Source organism: Camelus ferus, chromosome 5 (assembly GCF_009834535.1).
Source record: "Camelus ferus isolate YT-003-E chromosome 5, BCGSAC_Cfer_1.0, whole genome shotgun sequence".
NCBI lineage: Eukaryota > Metazoa > Chordata > Mammalia > Artiodactyla > Camelidae > Camelus > Camelus ferus.
In genome coordinates, this window is record NC_045700.1 from 73,808,625 (window position 1) to 73,833,481 (window position 24,857).

Genomic DNA, 24,857 nt, shown 5'->3' on the forward strand with positions numbered 1-24,857 from the left:
TAATGACCCCATTTGTGTGTAAGAAAGATCACTCTAATAGCAGTCCAGACGTTTTGGAGGTGGTCCAGACTAGAAACACTTGGCAGCCTCTTGCAAATGTCTAGAGAAGAAAAGATGAGGGCTTGGGCTAAGGACAAGACTGAGGGCGGGCAGAGGAGGGGCAGGCTGACAAGTAGCAAGAACAGTGGGCTGTCTCCTTTCAGAAGAGAAAGGAATCTGCTGCAAGCCAGAGGACCTTTTTGATGGGGAGGTTGCAAATCAAAAGCGGCAGATCAGTTTCCTGGAAAGAGAAGTGCACTAGGATTCAGGAGGCTTTTACCAGGTTCTAGAGTTCCCAAGCACATCATGGCTGCCCAGAGCCAGAGATCAAAAATGTTCAGTGTCAATTAAACAGAAGTGAAATATTTAGGCACAAGCCAACCTCACCTGTGATGTGTTAATATTTTTAGTGGTACTTTTCTTTCAGCCCTGGGTTACTTGGGGAGGTTTAGCCAAAGAACTGTGAATTTCTGACTTTTGTTCACATTTGAACTTGTTTGAGGGATAAAGATAAACTGTCCCAATACTTAAAAAAAAAAAAAAAAACACATTTAACTCAATAAGCACAAAGTCTATTTCCTTGTAATTATTTTACCTTCATTTTATGCAAACACAAACACATGTGGCAAAAATGCCTTAGGAATGACATTGTTGTTCAAGTAGTCTTTCCTTCCATGGACTGCGCTGTGTCCTGGGGACACTGATGAGGAAAGCATTGTCCCAGGCTCAAAGAGCCACATCTGCTTTCTTTTGTCACAGCGTATCTGGGGATAAGACATGCTCCCTTCAGGAAGAGTGGCTCATTAAGGCAGTGATTGTGGGTGTGTGTCTGTGTGTGTCTGAATGTGTGGAGTGTGTGGGGAGGGAAGTCAGCTAAGGAGAAAACAGCAAAGTGAGGGGGAGGAGAGTTGGGGGAGATTGCATTTGCTAAGGACCCCCCAGGAAGTCGCTGTTCCCTGTGCTTCTTGGAGATTTATGCAAGATAACTCATGAAAGAGGAGAAAAATAGGCCTTTCCTTCTGCAAATAAGTAAACAAATATCTTTTATGAAAATAACCCATCTTCATCCATAAACAACATGGCCAGTGTATTTTTGAAGATCTCTCTGTGACAAGTTTCATGGTCATGACACTCTGATGAATTTATTTGCACCTTGTTCTCAGGCCTTGATTGGACATTGTTATTCTTTCTGTTTCTCTGAACTTTAAGTGAGAGCACTTTCTGCAGCGTGACTCAGGGCTCAAGCAACTTTAGGCGGTGTCAAAGGCCTTGGGTTTTTTCTTCTTTAACTTGGTTAGGTATGGGGCCCTTGTCTCTGGGATTTTAATTTGTCTTCCACCTCACCAGTCATGCTCCCATTGTTTTTTCTGCCTCAATTGCAGCAGAATTAGGGGTATTGGAGTTTTGCAGGTAACTGGTTCTGACATTCTTACGTTCACTAAGTATCTGTTGATGGCTTGTTATGTGTCACTCACTGTGTCAGGTTCTGGGGTGACAGAGCTCCCTGCCAAGGAATTTATAGTCTGTGGGGGTGGGATCAAGAATTAAACAAGCAATGACAATCATGCATGCTAAGTGTGAATCATTGCCGGGTGCCCCTGGGATACGGGAGAACATATCTGGACCATAGCAGGGCCAGGGGCTTCCAGGAAGGGGGATGTTTAACCTGTAGGATGAGTAGCATTTGGTTATGTCATTGGAATTCTTTCCATTCCCAAGTGTCAAGTTAAATTATTTCTATTATAATGTTATCTCTGCATCTGGAGACTCAGCTGCTGGACAGGAGGCTTGCTGCCTCTCTGTGTAATGGATGTGATAACTCACGTTTTGCATGGAAATTTGGTCCTAGTGGCTAAGGTACTGAATCTTCAGACTTCAGTACACACTGTGGGAGTGGAAGTTTTGCAGTGGCTTAAACAAAATGACGGGACTGTAGAGTCATCACACAGCACAGAGACCTTGATTCAAATGACTGCCAGATTTCGTGTATACAGAAGGCTCAGTGTGCTCCATTATCATTGGCCCTCCCTAGGTACAGACATTTCATTTTCTATTAATCCCACCTTTATTCTTTTCTCATCGGTCCCTGCCAATTACAGTAGTACTATGCAGCACCAGTGTGATCCTAAACCCAAACGTGAGGACTGAAATTTGGCAGAGGTGTAAGGTGGCAAGGTGGCCATTCAGCTGAGCTAAAATATGCTTTTATGCCAGTTGTTTTAGATTGTCATCAAAAGGAAAAGACAACTACAAAGTTCTCACAGAGAACTCTTGAAAGCCCAAAGATGTTTCCAGCAACCCCCAGAGATGCACTGAGTGGTTTTAGAAACACTCCAAGAAGCAGGGGAGAATGATCAGAGTCTCAGGTGGAGGGACCCACATGTGCAAAGGCCTAGGGCTGGACAGAGCCTGGCTCCTCCAGGAGGAATGACAGAAGTTCGCAGAAATTCTAGAATACACATAGATAAAGTAACAGTCAGATGCAGAAGGGGCCTTGTAAGCCACTTTAGAGTGTTTGGACTTGATTCCAAAGGAACCACTGAAAATGTCTGTAGGTTGCAAGCAGCAGTGACCAGGCCTCGTTGTTGTCAGTTATACCAAATGCCTATAACTTAGGCATGCGTCTTAAATACTTGGAATGACATAGATAAAATTAATAGCAAATTTATTTTGTGATTTGGTTTGATCAGTTGAGTAAGAGTCATAAAATCATTTGATGATTGAAAATTATCAGATTTTTTTTGTCTCATCCGCTTGGTAGGCAAATGAAACCAATTCCACCTTCCCTGGGAGAGTTGAGAGATAAGTATTGTAAAGGATTGTGAAACATGGAAAGTTAACAGAAATGCTAGCTAATCATACTTCATTCTTGGCTTTTGAGGAATCACACACCTGATTTTAAGGAAGTACAACTTCAGAACTCACAGACTGGTGATTATCCAACAAAGCTAATAATAATTCCAAGGGCAAGAATACTACTCAAATGTACGGTGAAGACTTAACTGTGGGCCAGATGCTCTGCTTAGCACTTGTACATTCTCGCAGTTAGGCCTTATAATTGCTCTGTAAGAGTGACACTGTTATTATCTTTATTTTCCAGGTGAGGGAGCCATTATGTACTTGCCAAAGATCAAATAGCTAGCATATGGCAAAACTAGGACTGAAACCCAAAGATTCTGACCCCATCACCTTAACCACAGTGTTTTTCTTAACCACATGGCCTAAGAGAAGTTTCTAGAAAAGACCCGATGTGGAAAGGGACAGCCATGTACCCCTGATGCCAAGGGGAAAACTTTAAAGGACTGATATTCTAATGGCTCAAAAGCCCTTTCCTCACCTCTGATGGCTCACTACAATTTATTCTGACCTCATTTATTCTGAAATAACTGGGTAGGAGACACCAGCTAACAGCTAAATTAGAAATAGCTAATACAAATGTGTTCCATTAATTTTATGACTGGTCAGATAAATGCAGCAAATTAACTGGAATTGGTCTTCCCTTTCCTGTAATTTATGCATTGTTAAGTTTAGTGTTGTCTGACATCTTTATTTCTTGATCTTCCTGGATGTGTCCCTGATGCAATAAGGGCGATGCTTCTTCCTTAACTAAGACGGCCAAATCCTAGTTTTCCTTCTAAAGGTTTTCTAACCATTCCTTTGTAAGCAGTCTTATTATTTTATAACAATAAAGGAGAAATTTTATTTTGAAACGCACAAGTCATTCCTGAAGTGATTTGGAGATTCTGAATTCTACTTTTATTTTCTTTCTAATCTTGGCCTGATATTTAGTTTTTCTATTTGAACCATATCATTGTATTCAAGTTCAAATGCCAGTAGTGCTTGAGTCTAAATTAATATGTTTTCAAAACCTATGTTGAGGTAGTGACTTTTTATTAACTATGGAATAAAAAAATATATATCAAACAGAATTTTTGTTAGACCTTTTAGAGTTCTACTTCCTTTACCTTCCCAGGTTTATAAGTAGCCACTGGGAAAAAATATGAAATGATTAGCTAATATAGAATGTGACAAATTATCTAAAGACAATGGTTTTAAATGGTAAGGTTGAAGTATTAATAATGAAGTTTATGGAATATGTTGTAATACTGGGGCTGTTAAACTATCTCTTACACTTTTTATGTTTTTCTTAATTGTTTTCTTATAGAGTTTGATGCTATTTTCTCTAATTCATTTGCTTGTATGATTTAATATGAAGATACATGTGTTACGTATCTTTATAAAATTTATCACAAATATTGAGTGTATATATGTGTGTATTTGTAGGTATGTGTATATGTATAGAAAACATATACTATATGTAAATTTCAAAATATTTATATTTTTACAGATATGATTGGTGTATATATGTATTTATGCATATATATAAAAATATATATTTAAAGAATGAGGAAGACTCAAAGAAATCTTGAAAAATCCGATCCTTGATTTAGGCATGTTCTTACAGGAACTCAAAAACCATCCTAGAAAATATTCTGTCTGTTTTCTTCTTGCAAATGTCCAAAGATATTTAATCATATATTTTTGCCTTAACTCCCTAAAACAAATGAAATGGTTAGGTAAAATCTTATTTATTTAAAGTTCCATTTAGTAAAGAGCTTTTGAAACATATTATTCATCAAAAAAAAAATTAGTATGTTTCATTGGCATCAAGAGGGACAACGTAAATAGCAGCATAAATAAAAAAGCTTCTCCCCATCCCTCATCCCCCTCTTCCTTTTCATGAGCATCAAGGTTGTCACTGATGCAATTGCTTTTCAGAATTTTTTCGTAGATGATGAGGGAGGCAATTACAAGCAGTTCTCCTCCACATGACACTGCCCGGAAGACGGGCAAATTGCCTCCCTTGATGGATGCCAGCTATTACATACACTGGGTTGGAAATCTCCATATAGGGAAAGGAAAACGAGCAGAGGGAAGACTGAACAAAAACACCAACAAATGGAAGTTTTTGTGGAACGGGAGAGGTAGTTAATTGCTGGCAGACTCGAATTTTGTAGAACACTGAATACCATGAATTATCTGTGAATATGTATATACTTTCATACACTCACACACATCATAACTTTTGAGATAGTGAAATTCATGTATCTGAAGTTAACAAATTCAAGTCATATGTGTTTTTTTGTGCAGCATAGAATCTGGAAACGGGCCACTTTTGCCAGGAAAGAAACTTAGGTAATTCATGCTGCAGGTGTAAATATATATAGTCTCATGCTTATGTTACACAGAAGATTTACAAAATCTGAAACATATATAAATATATATATAATGGGATGTTGTGAGAAATGATCACTAACATTATAAACGCTTATAAGTACACAGGAACTTCCTGAGGACGTTTGTTATGAACTACAATTCAGCATATGACTTTGGGTCCTTGTTTGAGGAAGGGTCGTGGGCAAGAGGAGGAGGATTTAATTCTGAAGGCAAAAGGCGCTCCCGTCAGAAGGCTGCCTGTCCTTTAAGGGATCATTCCAGGGCCTGTGTTATGACAGGGGTCAGTCTAAAAAGTCCTATTCTAGATTCTGTCTGTACTACTGTTAGGGAAAATATTCCAGATTTATGAAATATATGCAAGATAGTGTTAATTATTTTTGACTGTTATTATTTTTTTAATAATTAATTAGAGGAGTGGATCCAATCATTCTTTTATTTTTTCATTTTTATTTTTTATTGTTATTTTTTGACTGTTACTCTTATGTGGGTTAATGTACAATATAAAAAGGCTATTAAGAAGATGAAGTTTCACTTGCCAAGCGTAAACATTAGTTTTTATTCTCATCCAAAATTTTATTTTCAATAATATAGTCATTATTAACTCTTAGCAAAGTGCTTGGCACAGAATGTCAATAATAAACTATAAACTTAAGGACTAAGACAGGTTGCTTTTCAAAGTTGAGAGTTTGTCAACTTCTTGTCTTGTCTCCAGCACTTAGCATAGTATCTGCTGCTTATAAAGTGTTGAATAGATGAATGAATGAGTGAATGAATGAATGAGACATAAAACTGCTAAAGTGAAAGAAAAAAGCAGTTAATTTTAAACTAAGAGTCACTGTTGATATGAAATGTTTTCTTAAAAATACACATTCGTATTGTTATGGATTTTTTCATTGTGGTTTAGGTCCAGGATTTTATTATTTTAAGATAGAAATGATTGCACAATTATTTTAGCCAGGAGTCCCTAAGCAAGGTGTCCTGGATTTAGTTTTCATCAGAGAACTTCTAGAAAGGTCATCTCCCTTCTGTGTGTATCTTGTGATCTGTTACCATGAGCTACTCTGTTTTTTCCCTCCTTAGGTGTGGAATTCATAGCATGTTCCCCTTACATTTAGCTGCCCTCAATGCTCACTCTGACTGCTGCAGAAAGTTACTGTCATCGGGTAAGTAACTCCATTACCGCAGATGAGGCTTAATGTGTCGTGTAAATGAGCCGTGTGGCTTCAGGTGTCTGGTCAGAGTGAGTGGCTGCCTGTGCTTCGTGTCATCCATCACCCGACTTGGCAGAATGAGCTGTGTCCACAGCTCACTGCATGTGACAGCTCCCAGCAGTCTGTGGTATTGAAGCTGTTTGAATGTCAGGATTCCTGCCCCAGAATGAGAGTCTTGTCTGTTTATCAAGTTAAAGCTTGGGTGATCCAAGGTGAGAGGCAGGCATGGATGGCCATCATTTATAGGAAGTTTGTCATAGAAGGAGAAAACATCTTGGAGGCTTAAATTGGTAGCGTACAATTTCATATTTTTCAACAAAGGAAAAAGTCCATATCCCCCACATTTTAATGGGAGAAAAATGTCATATTACCATCCCACTCCATGGGCTCTGAAAAGTACTGTGGTTGATACCCCTCCAACTAGGTTTCATTTTTATTTTTTAATGCGGGCCTATTGGAACCAAGAAATTCTTTCTGGTTTGGAGCTTTGCTAATCTTTCTTATCACTGCTTCTGCCAACCTCCATATATTAAGAAGTTCCTGGCTCTCAAAGGTGATAGAGGTCTGCGAGGCAAAGATTGTTTACGAATTAATTCAGCAGATATCCCGGAGGCATTTTTTTTTTTTTCCTTTAAGTTCTTTACCTATGGTTGATTCTGCTTTCACTGCTTTGGGCATGTTTAAAAATAATCCCCGCATGAAAGCATGTTTCCCAAATCTTAAACCAACTGAAAGCTAATCATATACTTAAGAAAATATCTCTTCCAGCATGCTAAGATTACCCCTTTGCCTTCCATGTTTTCTCCATGTGTTCTGTCTGCCTGTCTGCCCTACTGATCTCAAATTGGTTTCATAAATTTCTATCCTGGGATGGAAATATGGGTCTGTAGTTCACCCAGGGCTGAATGTGAAAATAAATTCTTCTTGACTTCATGGTTCTTCCTATAAAATTGCTAAGCTTGAGCAGTTACCATTCGTTTCCATGACAACCTCTTTCTGACTACAGTTGCTTGCGGTCTGGTTTTTCTACTAACTGATTTTTCTGTCTCTGCAATGTTTCTTGTGGTTTAACTAGGACAAAAGTATAGCATAGTATCCTTGTTTAGTAATGAGCACGTGCTGTCTGCAGGCTTTGAAATAGACACCCCAGATAAATTTGGAAGAACGTGCCTTCATGCTGCTGCTGCAGGAGGGTGAGTAGTTAGCGATTTTAGTTGTTATCTCACGGCCTAATTACTAATTCATCTTAATTGACTTACGTTGTCTGTGGATCAAAGCAACTTCTTTAGTAAAATGGGTAAGAACTGTTTCTACCAATACCAAATATCGCTATCTTGAATTTCCAGATTACTCGTGTGTTTGTTCTTTCAAAGAAAAATTGTTAGCCCATCTCACATAGGAAATAGTTTGTTTTGTTTTGTTTTCTCTTCTCCCACTCTCTTTTTTCTTTTCTTATTTTAAACTTTAGGTCTTTAGCCTATAAAATAGTTACCTACTTGGTACCCCCTCCACCAAATGAAAATAATTTGAGATTTGTTCCTAAGATTTCCCGCTTTTGTTTCTGGAAGGTGGGTGATGATCAAGGGAATCCAAGATTGAGATGATTCATGTTCATATACAGACATTTTGATTCTCATTTCAAAACTGATTTTTAAGTCCTTATAATGATTAAGTGTAAACAAAAGCCAAGAACACCCAAAGGATGGGAAAGAAATGATTTGATCCTTGCCTTTTTCTTTTAAGTTGTAAAGAGAATTTTTCATCAGACACTCTGTTTCATATTAGTGATTAGATTAAGGCTCTGATGACTGTATTGTTGATACATGACCACACATTGACCAGTCATGGCTTCTCTTGGATGGCCTTGTTTGGGTAAGGTGCTGGTTCTTAATCAGTTTCCTAGTCCTTAAGGGACAGCAGTGCTTCACTATGTGTCATCATGTTTGACCAGAGACATTACCTATGTAGCTGAGGTGGACTGACTCTGAAGCTTTAGGGCCCCTTATTTGCATGGGCCCCTTCTAAAGTCTTGTATCTAGTTTTGCATTCATTCACAATTTTGTGAATGCAAAACAAAACAAAACAAAACTTTTTCCTCACCTCATCCCCTCATCCCCTCATCCCTTCAAATCACATGAGCTTCCTGAGCCACACAACTTGGATCTGTCTCTGCCTTTGATCCTTTGGCTTCATTCAGTAAGAGACAGGTGCTTTATATCAACCAACGTGTTACACCAATACATAAGGGTCTTAAAAAGTTCTAATCTTTTATGACTGAAACAGCTAGTTCTCTGAGAAGGGTGGTTAAAAAGGGTGGCTGTCGGGTGGGGAGAGCCCTGCTCACATTTATCATGAATGAGCTTTTTCTTGTTTCAACGATAATAAAAAATAAATCCTAGGCCACTTCTTAGCATCCCTAGTTTAGAAAAATGATGGATGAGTGTCTCTTTGTATGCCGCCATTTAAAAAAAATCCCAGACCTGTACAGAGAGTGGCAACAGATCATTCTGGATTCATATCTGAAACTCCTATTAGGATTAATATTTAGCTACATGCCCTTCAATAGGAAAATTCACTTCAGTGAGTCCTTTTCTCTCTACTAAACATGATTTATTGCTTCTGCAAATGACAAAGAAGCTTTGGAAGATCACTACGCTCCATTACATCATTTTCAGCCTTGGTTCTGCACATTCATTTACCTAGATTACCAAGACAGGGAAATGCAGCTGTTTTATTTTCCATTAAGGAAAGTATGGGTCGAAAATGGTTATCGTAGTGAATTCATTCTGCTGTGATAAAAGGTAATGCTCACCCATTCTGGCTCATTGTTTAAAGGTGACATGAAATTATTACAGGTTTGAGGGGTTGTTTCATAAATTCTTGATGGTTTTGAAAGAGAATTTTAGGGTAAATGATGAAACCATCACTGAAAGCTTTAATCATGTAATAATCTTTAAGTTTCTTAGTCATGGAATTGAAAATGTTCCATCAAGTTCTTTCATGTGTTGATTTATTAGCTTTGAAAAAGACATTGGAGGAACTTTAGATCTTAACCATATAGCATTACTCTAATACGTTCAGGTTATTTTTGTGTTAGCAGAATTTAAAACAAGAGCTCACATTTCATCAGGGCCTACACTCTGCAGAAAACAGCTTTCTGAAGACAGCCCAGCAGTTAACCTCTCCCATCTTAATGATGTTTTCCCTGTCTTTCTAGTAATGTGGAATGTATAAAACTCTTGCAGAGCAGCGGAGCAGATTTCCATAAAAAGGACAAGTGTGGGAGGTATGTAAACAGGGAACTCTGCTTCAAGTGCCCAAATGAGAGGAATGGGAAGCAGTTTGTCTGGAAGTCGTGTTACATGGAAATGGTGAACAGGGAAGCAGCTGGGAGATTCCATCCTCAGAAGGAAATCCCTTCTTGTAGTGAAATGAAACCCCAAGAAAGCAGGCACCAGCCACAAGGACAGCCTCTCCTCTCCCAGCTTCTGTTTAGAAGTGCCAGTTGTCTCTCTTCTCCTTCCTATATATATGTGTGTGTATATAGAACTATCTCCATGTGGGAGATAACATAGTATATGTTTTATATCTATTAAAATACGTAATATCCTACATGGTTATAGTTTAGAAAATTCTGTTTGTAGCAGACTCTAAAGTAGAACACTTTAGTCCATCCAACCCAGAATTTAGTCACAAGATCTGAAGCATTTTATTATATTTACTGAACATTTCATTTTGGGATAAATCTTTAGATACATTTAAAACATTAAACACACACACGTATACTACCAGTAGGCCCTTTGGCTATTAGGATGGGTCATAGAACTTTTCTTACCTTAATTGTCCTTTTCATAGGTAAGTCATGCTGGAATACTGGCTGGTTCAGGAAGGAAACAATGTGGGGAAAGGTAGAGGAAGTGAGAGCATGATGCAGAAAACCTCAGGTCATTGCATTTGGATACAGCATTGGGCTCATCTAGGGAAGACAGAGATACCTCGTAAAGGTAGACCAGGACTAGCGTGGGAAGGTCTTCAATTCCAGACTGAAAAATCAAGACTTTGTTCGCTGAGGAAGACTGAAGGTTTTAGGACAGGATTGTCATATGTAGGTATTGAACCTTGGAAAATTCAGTTCTTCATTCATGCCAGCCAGGAGTTAGGTGGAAGCTTGATGAGCGCAAAGGAGTGGAATCGGGTTGGGATTGCAAGAGTCCAGGGGAGCAGTAAGGTAGGCCTGAGCTATGATGGGCACTAGGGCTGGAAAGGTGAGTGGCCTTGTCTGAAGCCACTATCTGTGTAGCCTCAGTGCCAGCTTACCAGGTCAGAAAAAATTGTGTCCCTTGTCCTCCACACTGTGAGAGACGAAGAGCTTTCCACACCCCCAGGAATATCACTGTTGGCACGGGTGCGATGACGGGGCTCTGTTTTTCAGACTGAATGATGTAAGAAATTGCTGTTTGTTTTTCAGGACCCCTCTGCACTATGCAGCTGCAAATTGTCATTTCCACTGTATTGAGACATTAGTGACCACAGGGGCCAGCGTCAATGAAACAGATGACTGGGGCCGCACCGCCTTGCACTATGCTGCTGCATCAGACATGGACAGAAAGTAAAAACAGCCATGCTCCTGTTTCCTTTCTGGGTAGCGGGGGAGGAGAGAGAGAGGGAGAGTTTGCTAAGTTTTCATCATACCGCCTCACAGAAACTGGGAACGAAGAACCTCTCTCCTCCAGGCCCAAAGGCGTTAGAATTGCTTCCTCCCTAGCCCTGGGCTCCCATTTCACTCTCTTTATGTTGGATTACCATGTGTCACTGCACAATTGCTTCTCTTCTCCGTTCTCTGGGTTGAATGCCAAGTGGAGCTGTCAAGCCCAGGCTTTCAGCTCATTCAAAATCTGCTGTAATTTATTTTGTCATCTACTGCAGTTTTCATCATCACCATTTAGATGCTTCATCTGCTGTAAAACATACACTTGCTAATATGTCATATGTCAGAAACATCCATCTCTGCACGATCCCAGCGGCCTTCAAGTACAGCATCAGTATCTGTAAAACGGGCCCTGTTGTTCCAAACCTGGGCGTGAATACTCTTTCAGGGGCTGGAGGAGAGGCTGCCCTCGTCACGTTTGGATTCTAGGTGGCTAGGAATGGATAGCAGATGTAAGCCAACCAGTGCAGGGGGAGAGAGCTGGGAGAGGTGCCCACAATTTATGAGATTGTTCCTAAAGACTTGAGGACCAGGGTCTCCTTTGTAGGAATACTTTTTGGTGGCTCTGTAGGGAGAACTATTGAGTTATTTGCTGCCCTGGGCTGTGGAGATGGTTCTGGGTCAGTGTCCACTCCTTTTTTGGTAAAGCAATGGCTTTCATACATTTTGGACAGTGACCCACACCAGGTGATAACATTTTACACATTTTACACCATGACCCCGTGCACACAATCACCTATGTATGTTTTCTATATATGTGTATATATACATGAAACATGGAAACAAAGATTTCCTGAAACCATATTTACTTTTACTATGTATGATATATTCTGATATTTTCTCTCTCAATTCATTGGGAAAAAAAAGCTACTGACTCAACCCACTAAATTGATTTCACAATTCAGTAATAGATTATGATTCATATTTCAACAGTTTGGAAAGCACTGCTTCTTTTTTCCTTCATATTCCTGTAATGCTGGCAAGTCCGATATGGCACTCAGAATCCCACAGCCACACATTATTAAAATTCAACCAACATTTATTGAGTATCTACTATGTGCCAGGCTCTATCCTGTTCATTTGGAATAGAATGGGGAATGAAGATACTTCATCAGTTAAGAGCTGGAAAAGGAATCCTGGATGGTGAAGAAGAGCTCTGGTAGATGAGGAGTGACTAGGAACCCATCCCTGGATAAATGAGATGCTAAACTGACAAGGAGGCAGCAAGGAATGTGGTAGGAGTCAGAGAAGTTTAAGCTGAATCACTTCCTCTTTACATGGGGAGTTTAGGATATTTATGGAAGGGTGGGCAACATAATTGTTGTTTTAATTGCTGATACCTGGGTAGAAGCTGCAGGAAAGTCACGTTCTCAGCTGGAATCCTTGGGAGAAAATAGATTTACTGGATGGCCTTGGAGAGAACCATGTATATCCTCTGTGAAGAATCAGTAGTGCTTACTTTTTTGGGGGTTGGGGGGGAATTGTTAAGCTATAAATTGCACCAGAATCATTAGCAACATTGCCATTAATTGTAATTTTTTTCTTTCACTTATGCTGAGAAGTAAGACCCTCTTAGGAAACGCCCATGAAAATTCAGAAGAACTTGAAAGAGCCCGAGAGCTAAAGGAAAAGGAAGCTGCATTGTAAGTTTCTGCTCAGCTTAAGCACGAGGTGCAGTTACTGATGCTTTGCTGCTCTGGGTTGCCACGGGGGCCAGCCAACCTGACTATCTGGGCGTTTCACCTGGGGTCTTGAGGAAGTGATGTGGGCTTGCTTTTAGTGAAGAAGAAACTGTTCTTTTAAAGTATATCCTTCAGTTATGCTATTTTCACGCAACAAACTCTCTAAAATTGAAACCTTTGCTGTGACCATCACTGTGATTGGTCAGCAAGTTTTAGGACTAGATGTTTTAAATATCATTTCTGACTCTGCCATGTATCACATGCCTCAGGACACATTTTAAGCCTCCTCTCAGTGTCTTAGGCTCTCCTTTTGTGACCTGAGGATGACTATCTAGGAGATTCTATAAGTAAATGGTTCAAGATTTCAGTGTGAAATACACCAGTTGCACTCTCCTCTCCCTGCCCAACACACAGCCGTCATTTACAGACAGCCCCCTGCTCCCTGCAAAAGCTGCTCCTGCTCCACCTGGCATCTGACAGAGCCTTAGCCATTACGGTGGTGGAGCTGCAGTGACTGCCACCCCCCGGGCTGTTGGTACATGGGAAGCTCTAATGTTCCATCCTCTGAAAGTCCTTCCTGCTCTGGAAGCCTCAGTGAGAAGGCTGTGCTCTGCCCAGTGCAGTGCCCGGCATGTCGTGGGTGTTCCGTAACTGTTTGCCGAATAAATGAGCACGTGAATGAAGGATGCCCACACTTTGTGTCCTGCCCCCGGGAGACCCAGTGGATGTAATGCTCTGAGGGTCTGCACACACACAGTCCTTGACGCCTTCATTCTCCTCTCCTATTGTCCCAGGAATCCGTTTCTCTGTGACTTGAATGCTGTGTCCACTCTAGGGTCTCCCCACCGCCCACTGGGACCTCCTCCCATGTCCAGACCACTGTGGGAGGGTGTGGTTCGAGAATGAGGCCCCAGGGCAGGTTGTGGGGACATAACTTGGACTGTCACCAGGATGGGGACAGGAACCACAGCTGTGAGCAGAACAGAGTGACCAAGGTTTTGCTCTAATACTCCAAAATTCAGATAATGATATTTAAAGACTGTAGAATTTTAAGTCATTTCAGCAAATGCTCCCTTATCCAGTGATGTGCAAGCTTGCCCTGGGCCAGAGCAGCCCTCTTGCAGCTGATGGAGAGGGAAGGAGGGGGAGAGGCAGGGAAGGCGGGGACCAGCCTGCCCCAGAGCTCTTTCCTGCAAAGAGAGGCTACTTCCCTTGTGCAAATGCACCCCTGACCTAATGTGCCTCTCTTGCTTTTGCAGCTTAGGTGTCGAAATTGCTAGTCAGGACCCTGGGAGGAGAAGAGATAAGCATTCCCAGTTAACATTGGAATTCATTTTCCCTTAGAAACAACATGGGGAGTATTCAAATTCTATAGTATTGTTATTTCTAATAGTGCTGTTGACAGTTACATAGTTCAGCTGTGTTCTGTGTTAAATAGCTCTTTGGGAGCAATTCCCGGTGTTTTCCAAATTACATATTAAATGTATCAACTGATTTTTCGAATATAATCCTTTCAGAGGCTGGAGATTGTGTGTCCACTAGCATGCTATTCCTGTTGAGTGATTCTTATTTCAAGAGCCAAATTCAGTTTGAAATGAGTCACACGTGGGATTCAGTCCATGGGCATTTAATTACGAAAATGAAAAAAGACTTCCTTTTAAGGTTCAATTCACCAAGGTAGCCTGAAATATCAGGACTCCAATAATAGTTTGATTTATTACGGAGCATTTTATGGATAAATCATGTGACTTGTAGGTATTTGCTTTAAAAAATTGGCCTTTCATCAGCTTTTCTAGGAATTAAAATGTGTGTTTTCTTATCTATCTCTATGTATGATTTATTTACTCCTTTTGCCTTATGCCAAAAGATAGGTAAATGTCATTTTAAGGTTTTTGAGTAAACTATGGAAATTTTCCATTGGAAGGTCTTATTTAATGTACAGGCTTATAATGAGACTCATTATTTTTTAAGGGGGAGAAGTAATTAGGTTTATTTATTTATATTTTTATTTTTTAATGGAGGTACTTGGGATTGAACCCAGGGCCTCATGCATGCTAAGCACACACTCTACCACTGAGCTATAACCTCCCTCCAGACTCTTACGGTTTTGATTTGAATATGAAATTGAATCAGGTTGGCCTTGTAAAGGACGTGTTTGTCACAGAAATAAAACTGAAATTATGGAGTGGTACTCCCCATCTAGTTACTCCCTCTTTGACCCACAGGATTGTGCCATTTGCAACAGGCCCTGAACAGAATGCATTACATCCCTGAATACTTGGGTCTTGGGGTCTGGGCCTCTTCAGCAAAGGTGGAGCCACACCCCTTCCTCTCATGGATTGCAAAGATTGTGTTTTTGTTTTGTTTTGTTTTTGTTTTTTCAGAAAAATTACAACACTGTCAGAAAAACCTTTTAAAACTTATTATTTATTATTTTGTTCTAGTCTGTAGTCCTAATGGTGCGATGGAAGCCTCTTCCTTCAGAGGTGGTTTCTGAATTAATCTTTTATTTTAAACGTTGCTGCGTTCCTTTAATCTTCTCATTGTTTAGGCTGTTCTTAGCTTCTTTTCCATTGTCGTTTTCTCACTCTTTCTAACTTTCATTTTCCAACCTTTTGATTTCAGAGTCTCCAATAGCAAGGTTAAAAACAAACTCCCTCTCTTGAGATTTGTCCTGTCGGCGATGCCCTGACCACTTCTTTATTACGCTGCGAACTTGCCTTTTGAACATGGAGCTCGAAAACGTATTATCCAGTAATCTTGATGACAGGCAGGTTCTGCACCTTAAGATGAGAAGGGAAAAAATCTTAATTGCCCTCTAGTTCCTAAAGCCTTTACTGAATCCTAGGATGGCTATTTTAAGCTGAAGTAAAGACAGCTACAGATAACACACATAAAACATCAGGTCCATAAAACCTCATTGCTGTAGGAATTTAAAGAAACACTTAGACTCGCAAGGTGCTTTGGTAGAACGTTTGTAATAAGAGAACATTTACATTAATTATCCCTTTTGGTCCAGAGATGTTTTCTAAAATAACGTCTCATCTTTGTACTTACAGGTGTCTAGAGTTTCTGCTTCAAAATGATGCAGATCCGTCTATCCGGGACAAGGAGGGCTACAATAGCATACACTATGCTGCTGCCTATGGCCACAGACAGTGTCTGGAATTGGTGAGCTGCTTTGTCTTGTTTTGTTTTCTCTAACACACACACATACCCCCAAACCTGGAAATGCTGGTCTTAATCCCTCAGCGACGGCCCTCACTGCCTAATTAAGTTCCCGCTAGAAATCACTTGGAAGATACTCTGTGGTGAGTGATTAAATTGTTTCTCTTTACAGTATGTAGATCTCTTTGTTCCATTTATGTCCATCCAAATCTCAGAGCTAACAATTGGTTTTTTCCACATTAACTTGGACTAGGAATTTTAGACCCCTGTGTGGACAGTTTGTATTTTGAAGATAATTTGGATGTATCAGATCAGCTTAGTGTATATCGCCAGAGCCACACTTAGCACCCCAGTAGTCAATAAGTGTCATAAGATGACTTACATAACCATTAGGCATATGGGTTTGTCATGGTCCCACATTTGTAGTTTAGGGAAAGCAATTGGCAAGGGCATAGCCGCAGAATTTACTGGAATTTCTAAACCACCCCAAAAATTTAAACCTCAAGTGATCAAGAAACACTTGGGGGTTTGGAGTTTTAGAGAGAACTCCTCTGTTGGTATAGGTTACCAGACACAAACTCAAATGTCCAGAGGGACAGAAATATAAACAAGTGAAGTGAGGCCAAGTATAGAATGATAGGGAGTGGTGGGGATTGTGGCAAACAGAGAGGACATGTTTGTCTAGGGAAGAAACAGCTGGTCAGCTCTAGCTGATTAAGACCAGGTGGTACTGCATACTTAGGTTTGCTAGAACTCCAGTGTTTTAAGAGAAACTAGAAGTCTAGTTTTTTTAATGTAAAATTTCTTGTTTTGAAAATACTGGGTGGACTAGGAAGAAAATATACTGGATGAATGCTGCCTGCAGGCTGCCACTTGCCATCTCTTGAGCCTCGTCCTTGGTTCAGCTTCCTCAGCACACACAGGGTATCCCAGACTGACTGTCTAGTCCAGTGGTAGGCGCCACCTTCCTTACTGCACTCCAGCTCTTTTCCTTGTCCTTTTAAAGGAGAAGTCCTACTTTTCAGAGTTATTTAGGTGTGTTTGGGGAAACACTTGCACCTCATCAGCTGCACAGTTTTTTGAGAAATGCATGAGGCAGAAAGCCCAAGAGCTGTGGGTGTCCACACCTACTGGCAATGACAGTGTTGCCCCAGCGAGTTCCTTTACCGTTGGCCTTGCTGCTGGTTTTAAATAGTTCCACTTAGGGTCATTCTGACTATATTTCTTTTAACTATGAATTTCTTTTAACAGTTTGGAAATTAAAAGGTGATTATTCTCGTGGTGTTTTGTGTGTGTGTGTGTGTGTGTGTGTGTGGCATTTATTTTTGAATTATACCTGTATTTATCATTCTTGAAGATTTCCAAGTCTTCTTTTCCTAAGGTTCCTGTGGATGCTGTAAAGATTTCCTTGCTTGACCTTGGGGATGGCATTTTTTTTTTTCCCCTCTAGTTTTTTTTGGTTTTTTGTTTTTTGGGTTTTTTTTGGTGAGGGAGAGGCAACTAATCTCTCTCTCTTTTTTTTTAATTGAAGTATAGTCACTTTACAATGTTGTGTTAATTTCTGGGGTACAGTATAGTGATTCAGTTATACATATGTATGTATTCTTTTTCATATTCTTTTTCATTATAGGCTATTACAAGATATTGAATATAGTTCCCTGTGCTGTACAGTAGGACCTTGTTGTTTTCCCTCTAGTTTTAATTCCATCATGGTTCCTCTTTCAGTTACCATGGCTGCATAACAAATTACCCTAAAAGCTAAAACAACAGTTATCATGTATCATCTCTCACTGTTTCTGTGGATCAGGAATTCAGGAGTGGCTTAGCTGAGAATTTCTAGTTAATGTCCTGTGAGATTACAGACAGTGTCTGGGGCTGGCAAAATCTCAAAGGCTTCTTCACTCATATGTCAATCACCTGGCTTGGAAGATTTAAATCTCTGACATTCCTTGGACCTCTCTATCTCTATGTGGTTTTCTCTAGTGTGGTGTTTTGAGAATAGCTGGAAATCTTGCATGGTGGCTCAGGCAGCCAAAGTCACCTGCCCTGGGAGAGACTGGGAGAGAATGGATGTGAGAGCAAGTGAAAGAAAGAGGTCTTATTACTTTTAATGATTTAGCCTTGAAGTTTACACTTCAGCTGCATCTATTCATTGCAACAGCCACAAAATCCAGAGAAGTGAAGTAGACTCCACCTTCCAAAGGGAGGCGCGTCAAGGGATTCATGGACATATTTTAAAACCACCCAGTTCCATAGGAAGATGTAGGAAGCCAGTGATTTCATAGCCTTCTATAAGATGGGTTTTAACGTAGAATCACAAATGACCAAGGGGCAGTGTCTTATCATACAGATGAGCAAAATAAACCACAGGGGCATTCACTGTGTTGTCCAAGCCATAGCTCTGGTCAGTGGAAGAAGTGGGACCATAAATCAGGATTCCTGATTTCAAAAAAAAATTTTTAGCACACCATGCTGCCTTCTATCGTAGGTCAAAGCGCTACCACCACCCAAGGCTTTTCAACATAGAGCAAAAGCTTAATAGGACTTGGTTAAGGTATGAGGCAATGTCACTTCTGCCTTCTAGCAGCAGTCATGGAAATTGATCTGGACCTATCAGCAAATAGGATTTGTGTTTAGATCCCACAAAGGAAGGCTCCTCACAAAGTATGTGTGTGTGTCTTTGTGTGTATGTGTGTGTATTAATCAGTCAGTGGCAGAGTGAAGTTTTATTTTAACGACTGCAACTACCCATATGAGCCTGTGTTCCAGAGTATACTTAAGAGATAGTTGTCTTTAATTGGTTTTCTCCATAAAAGCATATGTCATAATTGGACATATAAACTTTTATTTCAAAGTTTTCTTTATTAAAGTCTTGATAACTGTGTACTGTTTTAAAATACTTTGTATAGTAACTCTGTGAATGATTATCCTGTAACAGCTCCTTTCTATGTAAATAATATATTGCACCTTATTTTAATTTTTAAGGGAAGCCATTTCAGGGCCATTATTTTTGTTATCCAATGAAAAGGTTTTCTGTCTACAGAAGGTTTCACAAGTTCTGTCTAATGAGATTACTCCCTTTGATTAGATCAACACTTGCCCTGTGTGATTTACGAAGAGATGATGATTCTTGGCAAATATAAAACATTCAAAAGCAGGTAGGGGGAAGTATTAATTAATCTTAATTTGCACTGGCAGCTGAAAAGGACCAGATGATTCATATAAATTGGTAGAAATGTCACCATGGTTTGCTTTTAGGAAGGAACCTCAGTGAGTCATTTATAACATAGATGGGCTGGAAATTCTCTCATTTTCTTGAATGATTATAGTTGGATAGAAAGTTCTATGTGTCTCCATTTTGGAATGCATCCTGAAATTCCTCTTGGGTGTCGTTCAACTAAGCAAAGACCCTAAGCAGTCTATAAACATTCTTGTACCCTGCTCCCTTCCAATCAAAACAAAACGTAATCCTGGATTCTCTCTGAAGAGTGGCACCACAGAGCCAGACCACTGTAGGTGTCTTATCCCCATTGCTGGTCACCCAGCTGTGAATGGATTCGGGAGTGGATGGGACCACCATCAATTATGTTTATTGTGTGTTCACCACATGCTGGGAATTTGGCATACATCATGCCACTTAATTATTTTTTATTCCAGCTTTATTGAGATATGCTTGACATACAGCACTGTATAATTTTAAGGTATACAGCATAGTCACTTGTCTTACATATATTGTGAAATGAATACCACAGTAAGTTTAGTTAACATCTGCCATCTCCTATAGATACAAAAAAAAAGGAAACAAAGAAAGAAAAACAAATGTTTTTTACCTTGAAATGAGAATAAGGCCTGTTCTTGATAGCAGAGGTGGGCTTTTTTGAGGGGCACCTTTTCTAATTTAAACTCTCTCTCCCACTAGGACCACAATGCCCTCATATTCCTTAAAACTCCCATTTCTTTGGGTGCTTGATGCTAGGAAACTAAACCAATTAACCAATAGGCACCAGGAGGTACATTTCTTAAGACTCACCACCTCCAAAGCAATCTTCGCCCCCAGCTCATGACACAAACACTCCAGTCCTCCTAGGGGTTATCCTTTTAACAAATTGTCCCTGATTCTCTGCTCAGTGCTAGAATTATGACAATGGAAGACGTGTTTCTGGTAGCTCTGAATGGCTTACTTGAGCCTGTGAACAGGAGTTATGCAGGGAGACCTTTGTTGATAACACATTTCCTAGCCTATGTTTCTGGCCTATGGAAGAAATGGAGAGGGAAAAAGAGTATTTGTGGCCCCCAGGCCTTCCCTCGCAGAACAAGGCCTTTGCCCTCTGGGAGTTGGAGTAAGATTAAAGAGGATGGGTGGCCATCAGTGCCAGGGGATTTGTGAAGTCGGTAACATTTGTCTTTTGTTTCTCTTCCCAGAGAGCGATTACTGTGATGGTGCATATACTTAAATAGGTATCATTAATTTTGATGCATATTTTATTTGACTCTGACACTTAACTTAGTGTGTGTTTACTTGGCATTCATGGTTTATGGCTCCTGTCTGTGGTCATAAGCTTAGAATTTGTAAACCATACTTTGTGTTCTATTTTGCTATAATCAAAAGGGAACGGAAATTGAGTGTTTTTTAAACTCTGTTTCCCTTATATAAAGTTCTATTGAAAACATTCCAGGAGCAAAAAAACTTCTAGAAGGTGGGATGAACCCCTTGGCCTTGACAGACTAGCCAAGGTTCAGAATTCTGCCAAATCTGCCCACTTAGGCCAGTGTTGATCAAAGATGTATGTACTGTGCGTGCAGACGAAATTCTGCCCACAGATGTATGCTGAGAGCTGTGATCAGTCATGTTCAATTGGGATCAAAATATCAAAGTGGAATGGAGGAGACTTGGCTAATAAAGCGTCTTATGTCTGAATGAAACTTATGTTTGCATGGAGGAAGGCAGCTGGCCAAGGAGAGCTCTGTGCCTCCCTTTTCCCTATATCTGGAAGGCATTCTTACTGACTCTGAGGAGAAAAGTCAGAGAATCATGCCCCTATTTGGAATTTGTGAGTTTATATGGGCATACTCCTTTTTCTTTTCTAACATTAAAAATCTGTCCATGAAAGAAAGATATTTGTGGCTTTGTTATTGAAATGGAAACATGTATGTGCCAATATCATTATGTAAATTGCCTACAGAAGTTTAGGAAAATTGTTTGAAAACTCTAGGCCTCTGATTTGATTCAGTCCAAGATTTGACCATGCCAAATCACTTGGAATTTGGCAGCTTCCCTGGGACATTCTCCCCCTTTCACTGTTATGAGCTAACTTGAACTTCAACTGCGAGAGTATATGAGGGTGACAAAGGCCTCTGTGTGTATATTTTATGAGTTTCTGGGATTCTCTGAAGACAACTGTATCTTGGGCAACTGAGCACTGAAATTTTGCTGCTTTTAAAGGCTTCTTGTGTTTAGCACAGGACTTTAGGAAGCTGTTATCACCTGGCTCTGTTTTAGATGTACTTACATTGGCAATGTCTAATTAAGCGTCTCAAGACTAAGAAAGCAAGGTTTAGAAGAGGGGTTTAAAAAAAGGAGAGCTACTAAGCAGTCAGCTGAGGACAAGATTAAAACCCAGGAAACTTGAACCCCAGCCCCAAACAAGTCTCTGATGGCCTTTTTCTGTCCTCGGAGGTGCAGCTAAGGAATGGACCTGGGGGGTGTACGTGACCTCCCAGTGGGCCGACTTCCAGTGGGCAGTGGCAACTGCAACAATGCTAGTCTTATTTTTATTCTAGTTAATTAAGTTAAAGAGAAACATAAAATCTTATGGGGAACTCTTCATTAATGGAGGGAATTCAGATATGTTGATGTTGCTGGCAGCCTACTCACTGCTACAAATAAAAATATAAGCCCACAAACTTTGAACCAGAATTTGGATGTGAGCCTATGTTCAGGACATTGAATTAGACTAATATGTGACAAAATGTCCCCATTTGTTTCTTTTTAATGAGCAAAAAAGAATTTTTTTGTCTTTACCATGAGTGAATTTGGCAGTTGATAAAAGAACCATTCAATAAGATGTATTAAAATAAGCAATTTCAGTTTTGCCTTCAGTCAAGGGCCCAGGACAATGGGGCTGTTGCCCCCACATTTCAAAATCAGATACTAGTTTTCAACCCGTGACCCCCTTGTCCATTTACGAAGTTGGAGAGCAGAGAGCAGATTTCTTTGGAGATGGTTCTGCTTCAAATCCCACCATCTCTCCGCTGCCCCTATAGCAGGGGAGAAAGGACGCTTTCTCCTGATCCCAAGTCCAGTGAGAGAAATTTCAAGGAGATTGCTTGGATATCTAATACGTGTCCCACACACTTTAGAAGACTGAATGGACTGGCATGTGACAAATCTAAAAACAATCGCTCTGATTTGCGCTTGCTTGCCAGGAAGTTAAATAAAAAGAGGGCTGTGATTGAGAAATACTCTACCTCCACCAATGATAGGTCAAGAGTCTATGTTTCCTAATGTGCAAATGTGAGCTAAGGGCTAATGATAGCCTGGGGTTCTCTTGGATGCTATTCAAGAGGGCCTGTCTGGGAGAGTGGGGAGATGCAGGACATCCACCCAGGAAAGGAACTTCAGACAAGAGGCCCCAGCTATGAGAAGTTGTTGGAGAACCTTGAATAAGCATCTAAGAGACAGTTTTAAACATCTGAGCCGATCGGAGGATCACACCCAGAAGGGTGCCAGGGAGTAAACCATTGTCCCTGTCCCCTTTGTGTCCTCCTTTCCCCTCTTCTCTTCAGTCCTGGGGAAGGCAGAGGCAGCCAAGAGGGAAAAAGAGGAGAAGCCGTAGTCTGGGGAAGAGAGAAGTCAGACTTGTCTCCTTCCCCACTTGGGGGGTGGTGGGAGAGAAGCTTCAACATTCAGTAGCATTCAGAGTTTGCGTTACTCTGCTGGAACAGACATTTGAGTTACTAATATGAAGTTATGTTTGTGACTGAGTGCTCAGAGAACTTTTTTTTTTTGCTGGAGATTTTATCTGAGAGGGCAGGAAAAGAAGTAGCCTCATAAAGATTAGAGGAGTAAAGGAAAGAAAGAATAAAGTTATTGCTTGGGTATACACTGTGACTCACTGGTTCAACACAAAGTCACACGCTTAGAGTCATTGTTTTAGGAAACATTAACAATCAACTGTAAAGAAAAAGAACCAATCATCCTTTCAATACACATGAATTTAAATATCAACTTCTTAAAACATAGGTTCAAGTAATGCCAAGCACTTATCGGGTTCCAGAAATTGTTGAACAAATGAGTTACATTTATGAGTGATTAAGCTTGACCTAGAAATAAGACTTAAATGCTAGTTTATAAGTATTGTGATTTTCTGTTAGGAAGGGATTTCATAGAATCCACGGGTGAGAGAAAATGAAAGTGTACTTTTCTGTGTTTGGTGTTTTTGTTAGATTTGATTAGTTCCCAGTACCAACTCCAAATTTTATTGCAACTGCTTCTGTATTTTTTCTCTTCTTCAAGATCTGAAAAGCTGTACCAATGTGTCAAATTGGTATGGAGACATCTACAGAATTAAAGTTACACACACACATTTTCTATAATTTCTTTAGATGGCTAGTCAGCACTAAGGAGTTCAAAGAAGAGGAATCATTGCTCCTGAAGAGGGAGCTTCTAAGGAATCCATGACGTAGCAGAAAGGAAGCTTTCTTAAAGAGAATGTAACTTAAATGTTAGCCTAAAAAAAAAGGTTAATCTGGCCTTTTCTTCCCGCCTTCTTTTCCTCCTCCCTCTTCCCTTCCTTCCTTCCTTTCCTCCTACTCAGTTATAGGCCGACTAGGCAGGCCTGAACAGGGTAGGAAAGCAGTCCAGTTGGAGCTGGAGCCCAATGAGAAGGATGTCAGGAAAGCAAGGAGAGGGTCCTAGATGTGTATGCACTAAACAGCAGAGCTGTAATATACATGAAACAAAAACTAATGAAAGATAGAGAAATCCACTATTAGAGTTGGAGACTTTAGCACTTCTCTCTCAACAATTGATAGAATAACTAGGCAGAAAATCATCAAGCAAATAGAAAAACTCAATAATATCATCAACTGAGGGATCCAATCAACATTTATAGGACATTTCACCCAACAACATAATGCATATTTTTTCAAGTGTCCATGATATCCTGAACCATAAAACAAACCTCAACAAAAGTGAAAGAATTGGAATCATATAGAGTGTGTTCTTCCTCATCAATGAAATAAAACTAGAAACCAAAACAGAAAGATACCAGGAAGATCTCCAATACTTGGAAATGAAACAACAGACTTCTAAATAACCCACAGGTCAAAGAGAACATCTCAGGGAAATCTCCAAAACTACACTGAACTGAATGGAAATGAAAATACAACAAATCAAAATTTGGGGACACAAATTAGTGCTGGAAAAAATTAATAGCACTGAATGCTTACATTAGAAAAGAGGAAAAGTCTCAAGTCAATAATCTAAATTTCCACCTTAAGAGACTAGAAAAAGCAGAGCAAGATAAACTCAAAATAAGCATAAAAGGGAAATAATAGAGATAGGAACATCAATGAATAAAACAGAAAAGAGAAAACAATGGAGAAAATCAATGAAACAAAGATCTGGTTCTTTGAAAAAAATCAACAAATTGACGAACTTCCAAAAGACTAAGTAGGGGTGGGTAGGGAGGGAGTGGAAGGACAAAGTACCAACATCAGAAATGAAGCAGGGTATATTACTACAGATCTTGTAGATGTTAAAAAATAATAAATAAATATTATGAGGAACTCTATGCACATAAATTTGAC

The 24,857-nt window shown here is 39.9% G+C and overlaps 1 protein-coding gene across 5 annotated transcripts in view; it reads left to right on the forward strand.

Moving 5' to 3' along the window:
• The window catches only part of ANKRD44 (ankyrin repeat domain 44), a 284,102-nt gene that overhangs the window by 185,043 nt on the left and 74,202 nt on the right, over window positions 1-24,857 (forward strand). For 3 of the 5 annotated variants that reach the window (XM_032480128.1, XM_032480130.1, XM_032480131.1), the window contains exons 11-16: window positions 6,358-6,440; window positions 7,618-7,681; window positions 9,706-9,774; window positions 10,957-11,097; window positions 12,759-12,839; window positions 15,938-16,049. In XM_032480128.1, the coding sequence (XP_032336019.1) occupies window positions 6,358-6,440; window positions 7,618-7,681; window positions 9,706-9,774; window positions 10,957-11,097; window positions 12,759-12,839; window positions 15,938-16,049 (550 nt within the window). Of the gene's footprint in view, window positions 1-6,357; window positions 6,441-7,563; window positions 7,682-9,705; window positions 9,775-10,956; window positions 11,098-12,758; window positions 12,840-15,937; window positions 16,050-24,857 lie in introns of all 5 variants that reach the window. The other 2 variants (XM_032480127.1, XM_032480129.1) reach the window with 1 other exon arrangement.